The sequence below is a fragment of the Nelumbo lutea genome, chromosome 1, assembly GCF_056320005.1.
Source record: "Nelumbo lutea isolate HS-2025 chromosome 1, American lotus-T2T, whole genome shotgun sequence".
Classification (NCBI taxonomy): domain Eukaryota; kingdom Viridiplantae; phylum Streptophyta; class Magnoliopsida; order Proteales; family Nelumbonaceae; genus Nelumbo; species Nelumbo lutea.
In genome coordinates, this window is record NC_142684.1 from 20872109 (window position 1) to 20885700 (window position 13592).

Here is a 13592-nt window from a genome sequence, read left to right on the forward strand (position 1 = left end):
TTTGGTTGAACTCCTGATTGTCTTCTTTTACAATAGGAATGACTCTTTAAGAGACCATATAAAGTTTTTGGAACATCAAAGTATAGCAGGGGTCAGTCATCACAGTTTGCTCTTCTCCAAAACGGAACCTGTACCATTAGTAGAAGACGATGAAGGAACATTACGGTGAGAACTCAATTTTAACCATCAATGATATTTAGATGTTAAAATTCATGATTGTATATACATGGGTGGTTTTCCTAACATAAAGAAAACTTTTCATTTTCCTGTTGATCTAGATATATCAAACCTTTTTATTTGAACTATAATTCCATTCCATCAATGGTTTACACAGGAACTTGTGATTGAACATGGCTGGGCTGCTCATTCTTGTTATGTATGACCAACCACTTGGGTTGCAATATGAATATTAACATTAAAAGATCTAGTTATATATGTAATATTTTGAAAACAAAAGAAGTATATTAGGTGAGGAGAAAAATGTCCGTAAAGCAGCACAAGATGAAAAAATCTAGCGATGTACAAAAAACAAATGATTGCTTTTGCACGTAAAAACCTATTTGAATATACAAAGAGAGAAACAATTAGATCTTGAATAAAATCAAGATGGAAATTACTTCAATTTTATGAAGTTGCTTCTTGGTATCGCTGCCCCAATAATGTGGGACATTGTAGCTTTTCTTTCAGCAAGATTAAATTTGAGGAATTCTAGTATATGTGTTTATGCAACTTTTGGATAACTTGCCCCATTCATGATGAGACTTTTGGAAAGGTGTGGTACAAAACAAAATTAGGCACAGGTCCCATGTTATCTGTAGCATGCAGTAATGAGGAGTTCCATAAACATATTGTTTACTAGCATTCATCATTATATTTTGTTCATGTTTTGACTTCACAAAATGTTAGACTGCCCCATGGATCATCCGGATTGTTTCCTAAAGTTGGTTTCATTGGAGTTATTTTATTTTGGAAAAGAAACATAACTTTCATAATTTATGATAAAATAGATTGAGTACAAAGGGTGGAAAAGTCCAGTCATCTATACAATACAGCTCCATTACAATTTAACTGAAGATAATAATCTTTTTTGTTGACACTGAGCAGAAGAAAGCAAATTACTTTTGTGGGAAGATCATCTTCAAGATATTCAGTTGAACCCAATGTTGATGGGTGAGGCCCCTGAATAACATATCAATGCTGTTCTCTGTAATCTCATATCTTGCAGTGGTAAAACAATATAGAATATATACCTTACAATTGACATCTATTGCAGGGCTCAGTATGCATTCAAACCAAAAGATGTCAGCATACACAGAAAAAGTGCTGCCTCTGGTGGTCCTGGCAAACTAAAAGTTGCAGATATAAACGAGAGAATTGAACGGCTCTCTCATATTTTGGAAAACAAGGTATTATGACACTTCAAAACTTAAGTTCAAAGAGTAAAGGCCTGGCAAGTTCACTTGATCTACTTTTATAGTTGGGTAAGGTTTATGGTCAATAACTCCATAGTTTTTTTTTTCCTTTTTAAGTATTTATACATATCGGATCATACAGACAGATACATATTGTTTTTAAGGTTACTGGTATGTGGCATTGGTGGAATGGAAGAAACTCAACTTTATTCCACCTGTATCCACAGTATCAACTGATACTTTCATGGTATGATCTGTACCTGGTCCATATTAGCCAACAGGGCCCAATATTATTGATATATTGGCCAAGATGTTCCACTTTTTTTAATATATCATGTCCTCACTCTGATGATTACTCATTAACTCCTAAATTCAAGCCTTATCTCATAATGAACTCCTGTATTTAAGGCAACTATTCAAATTCCAATTTGGTTGATTGACTTTCTCACACGCAATTAAATTCCCCTAATTACTTTAGTTCATTTTCCCTGGGTATGAAAACTACAAGTATGAAGATTTTAACCTTGCTCTTTAAGTTGAAAGACAACAAATCTTACACTATGCTCTGCTATGATTACTTGTCATATTTACATTTATTTTGAATCTTAACATTTAGACATTTCCTCTTCTTACTAGATGCTTTTCAATAAAAGTTAAAAAATTGATAATGGAAATATATATATTTATAAGTATAAACACTAATTCTATTTATTTTTCTGAAATTTGAGATTCACTCGTATATTTATATTTATATTTCAGTTCTTCCATCAATTATACTGTTTACCAAGTTGGTCCAAATTGTTCAACCTCACACTTCACACTTCACATAAACTATTAAAGTACATGTTTCTTATTTGTATTTAGCTTATTTATAGTCAAATAAAACTTACATTTAATGTCATTGATATATTTTTTCGGATTTGTTTAAGCTTTTCTAGTGTATCCATGAACATCTTAATTTTTTCATCATATCTATGTGTATCTAATGCACATTGTGATATATTGCTTAAAATTGCTTTTCCAATAGTCTTTGTGCTTTTGATACTTAGAATTTTGGTTTCGTCACATTATATCCTCAAAAAAAATATTTGAATTAATCATTTGTTGCATTTTTTGGATGAAGACTCAGCTAGCCAAATGTTGAACTTGCTACAACTAACATGTTGCTGAAAATGTATATTTGGTCTGGTCTAAAAATAACCCAAATAAGATGATCTCCAAATCACATAATTTAATTTTGTTAATATTTCTCCAAATAACATGATCTGTTGTATTTGAAACAATGTGTTTCAGACCACAATTTCAAGGTTACTAGATAAGGGAGAGAGAATTTGAAGGCAAATTGCTGAACTAAATTTAGAGCTTGATCAGCTTAATATGATGGAAGAGAGAACTGAGAAAGAAGTTGATTTGGATGACATCTCTGGGGACCTTCAGCGGGTGTTGACTGTATAAAGTTTGTTCCTTTTTTTTCCCTGTATAGCAACTCTTGTTGTCATCAATATTAAAGTGAAGTATCTTATTGAACCAAGTAGCTTTGTAAGAATGTTAGTTTGCTCTGGACTTGTTTGTCACACAAGGTCTTGTTAGAACCATGTCAACATCAAGTGCAAGTCCATTGTGGATGATGAATGTATGCTCTTAAGTGCTAATAATTTACAAAAGTAGAATTGAAGTCGTTTACAGTTTCAAGAGTTGAATACCATTTATACTTTATTAACATCCAATAATTGGTGTCTTGATGCCTTAATTCTAGTTGTGACTTACTCCATGGCCTGCCCTGAACCAAGTAGTGAAGAACTTGAAAGGGTAGATTTTAAAACCACTAAGCCTCCATGCCATTGACCCAACCTGTTTTCTGTATACAGATCCGGCCCAAATATGAACTTTGATAGTTGTTTCTTGCGTGTGTGTGTATCTTGTGCTGCAAGCTATTTATCTTGGGCACCAACAAAATAAAAAGAGAGTGGGAGTGTTGAGACAATTGAGAGAGTGCTTTAGGAGTATTGGAAGGTAGGGTTTAGTTCTCTATTCTATTATTTCTATAGTGGATTTCTTCTTTGATGCCCATGGATGTAAGTCATAAGCCAAATCAGGTAAACTTTTGTTCACCTGCTTTATTGTTATTGTTCTTTCTCCTGCTCTGTTCATTTATCCTTGGGCTATCAATTGCTATTCTGTGCTTTTTAATTGGGACATTGTGATTTTAGTGTTCTTGAAGGATTTGCATTGTGATTTTGGGATTCACTACAATAATTGATTGGTATTACTAATGAGTTTATGCATTCAAATGCCAAGAAACTCAAAATGAGATGATTGAAGTGTGTATAAGAATGGTTTCATATACAACAAGCTGATAATGAATGACATTTTTAAATCCTACAACCATCATAATCCATATTGCCTGATACCCAGGTTGGTGTTATGGTTCAGTGTTGAATGAATGTGATATAATGTAGTTTTGCTTAGATTTGTTTCATGCATTTGTGAACTCTATTTATGAATTGTCACATTTAAGGTAATTATGAATTGTCACTGACAAAAAACATATTATTGAATTTTTGGTTTTAGAAACATGTTTTTTGAGATTTGTTTGTTTGATTGATTACATAATTGTATACATACACCTTTTTGACTTTGAAAAAGCCTTTTTTTTTCAAAATAAGGCATTTATATTCCTTAAAAAGTATGGAGAGGAGAGTAGAGATACACTATTACATAAAGCATATGCACGTGTGAAACAATGATGTACTTTAGAGGCACACTTGTTCATACATTGTGTGCATCCGCATAGGGCCGTTATAAGTATTCTTCGATTTCCATAATAGTGGTGTTAATCTATGTTCAATTCTAATTATGGTTTTGGTTGCAAAGCTAGATTTAAATGTGAATGTGGTGTCGACTTTATGGGTTTTGATGATAATAAATACATTAAGAGTACTAATGGTGTATTTAAGTGTACAACATCTTTAATGAGTTTTTCTGTTCTTAATTGGTATGCAAAGATAGAATGCTACATATGATCAAGTAGAAGCTCTACTAAATAGCTATATATGCTTCAATGTGAATTTACACCATCATCATCTTTTCTCCAACTAAAGAAGTTCAAAGAATTCAAGCATCAAAGTTGTTTAAGAACTTGAAAGGCTTGGAGCTTGTGAAGATTGATCTACTACAACAATTCATTAAAGAGTCAAGATTTATACATCAAGTTGTATTTATTTGTTTTTTATCTTTTCTAGAAATGATGTCAATTAGTTGCATGATATACTTTATAGACGTTGAACAAGATTGGACTCAACCTCTCTTAGATATCATGATCTTTTTAGGTTTGATTCCTTGGCTTTCTTGAGCATGAACAAGTGTTTGAGCTATTTATTAGGCAAATTAGACTTGACAGTGAGAAGTAGTCAACTAAGATAGATGCATTGTCTAACTATGATAATCGAGGCATCCAAATTGCCCAACTTGAGATGTATCGACTACTTAGTAAACATGTGTTAACTACTCGTACTGATTGAATTCACAAGCTTACCTGTTGACTGTTAAGGAGGAACCAGTCAACTAAAGAAGAAAAAGAAATTTCTCCCTTTGTGTTGTAGTTGGCAATCAGAGCAGTGTAGTCGTCCACCACAAAGAAAATTTTACCATTTGTAGGCTCCAACGACTACTATTAAATATGGAAATCTTCTCTAGCGGTTCTCATTATTATTACTGTACTTAATTGTTGACTGTCATTCCTACAACTCCTACTACTATCTTGTTATCTGTTTTGTAGCTATAGGTTTCTTAGTTCAGTAGTTTGTTTGCTTCAAATGTATCATCTTGAATAACTGTTGAACCTAATTGACAAAGCCTTCAATATTTTGTTTCACGTTATATGTTGTAAAGCTTAGATTCAATCTGAGGCGAAGGATCCTAAGCTTGATTGTCCAGAGTCCATGAATTCAGATTGAATTCCAACATAATTAGAGTTTTTAAAGCTCTACCCAATTCACCCTTTCTTGGGTAAGGCCATCGGTCCCAACATCTAGGTGGGGATCCTACTACAATTTTCACACAAGAGTTTGCAAAAATTTGTGTAGAAATTATATGCAACACCATGCGGTGGTTGAATTATGACCATTGATGCTTAATTTTTAATGTAATGATTGGGTGTGATCAAGCGACTTCATATATATGTTTAACATTTATTAACTATTAGCTAATTGTGACTATACAGAGAGCCTCTTCAAATAGACTTGAAACTTTCCATGTGATTTTTCAAAATTAGTAAAATGACTATAAGTCAAGCCGTTTTTACACATGGTTTATTACATAGAATTTTTGTCTCTCCAAATGTTTCATATTGTTGCTTTTACACAGAATTTTTGGTTATGGTTTATCATCCGAAGGTCTATTGTATCTTAGAAACAAAATTGCCTACAATCAAACGATAAGCTAAGTCAATTAAGTGGGGACAAATAACATTTCCAGCAATATTTTGATCTTGTTATTTAATATTAGGTTCAATGAATCACATAATTTTTACACTACTTTTTTTTATTTTAAATACCATTATTTTGATAGTTACAAAAACATGTATTGTTTTTTGAAACAAAACCAACTTGTTTTTCTCTTTGAAAACATAAGTCTGTTTAAAAACATGTATTTTTCCCTGCTAATGTGGCAAGTTCAAAAACAAATGAAAACAAAAGCATTCATGTTGTAGAAAACCTCCTCAAGGCTCAGTTTGGAAAGAGTACAACTACAAATATGTACAGTGCAAATACATAGAAAAATAATACAAAATACAAAGTTTTGTACTCTATATATTTGTATTTGTACTCCTTCCAAATTGCCTAATGTTTTAAATACTAATAAGCATTGTATTGGTTTTAAAGCTGGTGTGGTATTAGGGGTGCAACTTGAACGGGCCCAACCTGAGTTTGAGCAGGCCCAGCCCACAATTTTACACAAGGTGGGCTTAAATTTCCGGTCCTTCGGCTGGGCCTGGTTCCAAAAGTTCAGACTTTTAAATTTTTTAGGCTAGGTTTGAGCCTAGCCCTTAGTTGCCCAAACCCGGCCTGAGACTAGGTAGACCTTATCCCAACCCAATTATATACATGTATATGTGCATAAATAGATACATATTTGCATGCATACATGCACATATTTTTAATAAACTATACATATATGCATACATGCATGTATATACACACATGAATATCAATTTTTAGTGTGGGCTAATTGACCAACGTGAACCTGACCCGGGCCCATGCCCAACTCAAATTCATCAATTTTAGTGTGGGCTGGGTTCAATCTGAATAGTTGGGACTTGATCTCGAGCACAGGCTTTAAGCCCAATTTTAGGGTTGGACTTGGGTTGAGCTAAAACTTGACGTAATCTGCCCGACTTGCACCTCTAGGTGGTATGCGTGGAATGCCCCAACTTTTGAGTCATCACGCCTATACTTTTTGGTAGGCACATTTATCATTGAATTTGATTTTTTGAATTTCGATATTTCTTGTCCATCCAATTTGAATTTTAGTTGTTCATTTGGTTTAATTATGATGCATTTTGAATATTTTCTCCATGAATCAAAATTTTAATCAATCATGTTAAAATTTCTCTGGATCTCTTTACTTTTCGTTGGCTCACGTTTCACAAAGAAGGGATGAGAAGAACTTTCAAAATGAAAGCCAACTGAACACCAAACCAAACTGGGAAAGAGGTTACTGAAATAAATTAAAAAGTGCTCAAGGGTTTCATCATTTTCTTCACACACCCGACACTAAATGCCATTAAGCCCATTCAAAGCTTATAAATAAGACGCCTATTCAAAGGCCATTTAAAGCATTATATATATATATATATATATAACACTTCTATAGTCCTTTTTTAAAGTTGTCTATAAAATTATATTATATGTATTCTACATCCATCCTAATATTTTTTTTGAAGTCTAAAAGAGGGCTACAATTGAATCAAGTTTTAATCGAATAGTTTGGGCTTGAGTTTAATTAGGCTCGGCTCAAGTTAGAATTGATTTCAAATTTCAAGACAAGCTTGATTAGTTATTCAAACATGATTTCAACTAATAAAAAGTTTGGCTCAAAAGCTCATGAGTCTGACTAAATGAGCATACACACATATATATACCTTTTCAAGCTTAATAATATTTTAGTTAAAGAGAGCCAAGACATAGAGAAATTTGGCTCAGCTTGGCATGACTGCACCTCTAGGCCAAAGGCTGGAAAATTCATTCAATAACCAAATTTTAATGAAATTTGGTGAAATTTCAATCACATAATATTTAATTTAATGCTTATTAAGACATCTAAATAAATAACAATAGTTCTAAATTTTAACGTTTCTAATCACTTTTTTTAATGAAATTTCTCTTGTCGACATAATATCATCGACTACAAAATTAAAAATAAAGAAAATAATCAATTTATCACTAAATGTATTCTTAAATATTAATGATATGCAAAATAAAAATATTTTAAATGTTGATGAGATTTATTTTGGTTTTGTAAAATGTAAAGTATACATGCATGTTTTAATTCTTTTACGAAATTCCAAGTGTTACTTAAGTAGGTCCACTGATAATACCACGATAGCTAAGATGGTCATTCCATGTGCCACAGAATATGGAGGTTCAGGACCGAAAGGCTCTCTGTGGCTTATGTGCACCTTGCTTTATCGCCATGTAATGTGTAACATGTAATGCATGGGAGTGCAAATAGGTGGTTTATTTGTGTTTCAGATAAGTGAAATAGGAAATAAAATGGTATGGTCCTAACATATATGCAAATAATGAAAGTAGAAGGGTTATTTGTTTGGGAGTGAGGTAAGAAGAAAGATGATATATATATGGTCCTGCCTTTATATGAGAGAGAATTGAGGTAGGAGAAAGGTAATGCACTAGTGCAAATTTAGGATCAGTTTGGAAGGAGTACAAATACATCTATGAGCCTTAGCATCAATCTATGAGATGAAAAATTTACACCACTAGTTAGTACAAATCTATACTATATATAAAAGTCTTGATGTAGAGTGGAAAGTTTTTGGACTAAAATAACTCTATATTTCTTTGTGTGAGAAAGTGTATAAAAGTCGTTTTATTACAATTTTAATGTCAGTTTTAATGGATACTAAAATGCCTATATTCGTGTATCTAATCAATCTCTAATTGTAAGGGTTGAAAATGTAACTTAAATTATTAATTTCCACCTCATTTAATCTCATCTCCTTGAGTCTTATATTTAAGGTATTAACTCCCATTTTCTCTTATTAAATCCTATATTTAAGTTATTTTTCACTAATAAATGCTATTGATTAGATCTATGCCAATATAGTTAACAATATAAACTCATATATTTTAAAAATGACTAAAAAACAAAACCATTCTTTATACAAGTGGTGGTTAAGCAATTCAACAATCATAATCAAATTGATCAATCTAAGAAGTCATAGTTAGGTAATAAAAATTTTAAAATAGAAGTAAATATACAAAATTACAAAAATGAAGAAAAAATAGACATATGATATTTTTATTAATCAAAATAAAAATAAGTGTAATAAACAAGAATTATTTTTATCAATACTGAAAATAATGAAGTCATAGTTAGGTAATAAAATTTTTAAAATAGAAGTAAATATATAAAATTACAAAAATGAAGAAAAAATAGACATATGATATTTTTATTAATCAAAATAAAAATAAGTGTAATAAACAAAAATTATTTTTATCAATACTGAAAATAATGAAGTCATAGTTAGGTAATAAAATTTTTAAAATATAAGTAAATATATAAAATTACAAAAATGAAGAAAAAATAGACATATGATATTTTTATTAATCAAAATAAAAATAGGTGTAATAAACAAGAATTATTTTTATCAATACTGAAAATAATGAAATCATAGTTAGGTAATAAAATTTTTAAAATAGAAGTAAATATATAAAATTACAAAAATGAAGAAAAAATAGACACATTTATGATATTTTTATTAATCAAATTAAAAAATAAATGTAATAAACAAGAATTATTTTTATTGATACTGAAAACGAAATACATAATTTAGAACTGACCAAAAATGAAAATATTTTACTATTTGGCAGAGACCAATAGTTCAAGTTTTGGGTCAAATGTGTTAACATTTAATGTCATATATAAATAATAAAAATTAATATAATATAAAAAACAAAAAATGAAAAAATTACATAAATTTTACAAAACAAATTAATGTAGATGTATAATATCATATAATTATAATATTATACAAAAAGTAAGTGTGACATATCAAGATTATTTTTACACACAAAAATACAAATATATATATATAGAAAAAATTGAACGCATATAATTCTATAATTACACTACTATTAAAAAAATATGTATAAGATTGTGGAATTTTCTTTTGACTAAAATACTCATTTTTTAACATACTCCATATTTAATTGTGAGGTTTAAATTGTACATTGAACTACTACTTCTCACCTCATTTAATTCTCTCTATTTAAATCTTACGTTTCCTTGATAAATGAACAAAAAAACATACACCAAGAAGATAAAACATTACAAAAATAAGAATCTAACCAAATAGGTAGGCCTGTTAATGATACTTGAAGCTTCACAACTCAATCTGATTATCACATATTTGGATGAAGTGTTTATATAATTTGCAACATATGACTAATACTAAAAAACAAAAAAAAAATGCATATTTATAAAAATTTTTGGATACATTATTACTATCATTTTCATAATCTAGAATTGCCATGTGCAAAGCATGTGCATGCTTACTAACGAGACAAAAAGTATAAATTTTATCAGGTAGGAGTGTAAATCATAATCACAAACAAGTAGGTGCAAAACTGAATTCAATGCAAAATTTGCATTTAATTAAGATTTACACCACAATCAAACGCAGCCTTAAGATTTAATTTGTATTGAGATCATTTGCATCCATGCATATTTGAAGCATATGGCAATATGTATCCTAAAATCAACTTACCAATACACTTCATTGTGATACCAATGTTTTGAACCTTGGTCACAATTCATGTATGTGTGTTTGTGAAAAGTAGTGATAAAAGGAAGAGATCGTAAGAGATTTACAATCTCTAGTAAATAGTTTGAAAGAGTTTCACTTGTTTTGTTTGATACTTCTTGTAAGAGATTTACAATCTCTAGTAAATAGTTTGAAAGAGTTTCACTTGTTTTGTTTGATACTTCTTGTTATAGTTCTAGTTCGTTGGGAGAGAAGGCAACAGGGTTGTCCATAAGCAATCAAGTTTGATGAGGGGTGATTTGGCCCTACCTAATGAGTAAGGGATATGTGGATGTAGCCTACCAGCCAGACGACAAGTCAGCGTGTGGTACCCATGCGCACCAAGGTGCCACATAACCGAACCTAGAAGTTTGCTAGTCATCTCCAAACTTCTTGGAATCAAGCCGTGTAACTATTGGCCTTATCCTCATCTCGCCCGAATCGGAAGGAAACGGTGAGCCTTAGTAATTGGTACGTTACCCACCTTCCAAAGCGGAACGGATCCCTACGTCACGAGCCAAAGATTCTAAGAGCATTTCGCAAGACCCACATCGTCCTAGCTATATAAGGGCATCAACCCCCAAGACTCAAGTACGCGCGATTATTTGCTCACTAGTATTCTAGCACTCAAGCTTTTAGCTCGTAACCATAATATAGTACTGACTTAAGCATCGGAGTGACCTCACCGGTTTAGTTGCCTCGAGTTCTCTGATCCTCTGTCTTGTAGCTTGGTCTAGCTCGCCACACGACTAAGGTCTAGGTCATCTTCCATTTAGGAGCTTCCGGATCGCGCACAATCAATTGGCGCCATCTATGGGAAACAATCGAAAGGTTAGGACTACATTTCATCAATGGCTTCTTCCAACAACACCGGTAAGGGCGTTGACATAAATGTCACTAGGGGATAGCATCACCAAACGTCACTCCCTCAAGGCCTCTCAGTGACTATTGGGCAGTTTACGATTCCCCTAACTGCTTCAGGGATTCCCTCTTCATCAGTGCCTCAGACAACTCAGTAGATAAATGTCACGTTGCCCCAGGTGAACACCACCTTTTCGGAGCCTTCGGTGATTCCTCCTGGGGTTGGACATTCTCAGTTCGGCGACCTCAATCAGAGTGTCAGGACAATGCAGATCCAGATGCAGCAGTCCCACCAATTCCAGTAGTTCTAATAGTATTATTTTTACCAATAATACCAACAGTAGTTCCCACCACTGCAGCCAAGCCAACAGCAGATTCCACCCCAGCATACAAGTTAGTACCAAGGACAGAACCAGAACCAAAACCAGCACAGGGCCCATCAGAATGTCCACCGATCTCCCCATCAGGGTGAAGGGACCTTGCAGGTATCGATCCCTCCTAGGGGTCAGACCCCACATCGGGGTAGGATGAACAAATAGTACACTCCCCCAGCCTATCAAAGGGGGAACCCGAAGGATAGGCCTGAAGTCAGCCAGCCCGAGAAGGCTAGTCAGCAACAACATTCACGACCGGAGAATAATGGATCACAATGCGATGATTGTCAGCTTGGGGCCTGAGGTGCGGGCTCAAGATAAGACCCCTCAACACCCCGCAACAGTCAACACTGGTCTCGAGACCAAGAAGAAGCAGTAGAAAGGAACACTGATCCACCTCGCGATAGTGTTCAGGAGCGAGAGCGAACTAGAATTGAAGTGCTTGACCATATAGAAGTTAGCAGCACAAACGCTGAGCCAGTAAGGAATCAACAGTGGCAACGTCTCAAGACTCACCGTTCCTCAGCCAGGAATAGCCTGCTAGCGAAGAACAACTAACCGTTAGAACAAAGCAAGGAAAGGGAAGAGGTAAGTTCCGTAGGTATAAGAACGCCCCAACTCTGTTAAGTCGACCATCCCCCTATCACCCTAGCTACTAGCGATCCCAATGCTGAAGGTTTTCAAGGTACCTCCGTTGGACAAGTACGACGGATCCTACGACCCCAGCGATCATGTAGACATGTTCCAGTCTCAAATGCATCTCGCTGAGGCAAACGAAGCATGTATGTGTATAGCTTTTTCCACCAAAGGATTGGCTCGAGCTTGGTACAGGAACCTCGCGCCAGGCTCCATCAGAAGTTGGGGACAATTCATGGACATGTTCACAACCCACTTCATCACTAGTAAGAACTGTCCAAAGTCACAACAGAGCCTTCTGAACATGGTGCAAAGAGAAGGCGAGTTGATCCAAAGCTACATCAAACGCTTCAATGAAACGTGCTTACAGATATCGGAGCTCGACCCAGCAGTATGCCTCACCGCAGCTCAAAAAGGAGTTACACACAAGGATTTCAGGTGGTACGTCAGAGTGAATCAACCGAAGACCATTATAGAGTTTCTCATGTTAGCCGAGAGATTCATAAGCACCGAAGAAGAGCTCAGTCAGAAATCGGAAAACCAACAAGGCAAGAAGAGAAAAAGAGAAGAAGAAGGTATGAGCAGCAAACACAAAAGGAAGAAGAGCAAGTCACCAAGGAGAAGTAAGTCACCTCGCTCGAGGAGTAACTCCCCCTCCTGAAGCTACAGGTTGGGTCAGCGATCCAAGACCCCTCCTCTAGAAAGAACCAACTATACCCCCCTCAACGCGAAGCGAGGAGAGATTCTGATGGCAATTAAGGATGACTCCTTTGTCAAATGGCCACCTGAGCTATGTGGAGACCCAATGACCAGAAACCCAAATGTGTACTCTGTCACTTTCATCGGGACCATGGCCACAACACAGAGAACTGTTGGAACCTTCGCGACGAAATCGAAGAGCTCATTCGCCGTGGATACCTGAAGAACTACATCTTGCGCAAAGAGAAAGGATAGGGAGACTGGAAAGGAGATCAAAGGAGAGACACTCCAGAGTCAAGCAAATAGAATGAGCAGCCACCTCGGCAGCTACCAGAAGAAAGACCGATCCGTGGGGTGATCAACATGATCATTGGTGGGTCAATTGTAGCGGGGTGCACTTCAGCAGCAGGGAAGACCTCAGTCAAAGAACTGGAGCATGAAGCAGAAAATCCACTAAAATGATCTTAGGTAGAATAGCCCATTTACTTCACTGAGGACAATGCACATGGGATACAATATCCTTATGACGATGCCCTTGTTGTGAAGCTCATCATCAACGACTTCGAA

General features: G+C 34.4%; 1 protein-coding gene across 1 annotated transcript in view; it reads left to right on the forward strand.

The window, feature by feature from the left end:
- Nucleotides 1-3104, forward strand: part of LOC148873875 (protein CHROMATIN REMODELING 24-like) — an 89158-nt gene extending 86054 nt beyond the window's left edge. Inside the window, exons 13-16 of the mRNA XM_088962007.1 lie at nt 37-165; nt 1105-1170; nt 1274-1406; nt 2706-3104. Of these exons, the coding sequence (XP_088818133.1) occupies nt 37-165; nt 1105-1170; nt 1274-1406; nt 2706-2747 (370 nt within the window). The 3' untranslated portion in view covers nt 2748-3104. The remainder of the gene's footprint in view (nt 1-36; nt 166-1104; nt 1171-1273; nt 1407-2705) is intronic.
- The last annotated feature ends 10488 nt before the right edge of the window (nt 3105-13592 follow it).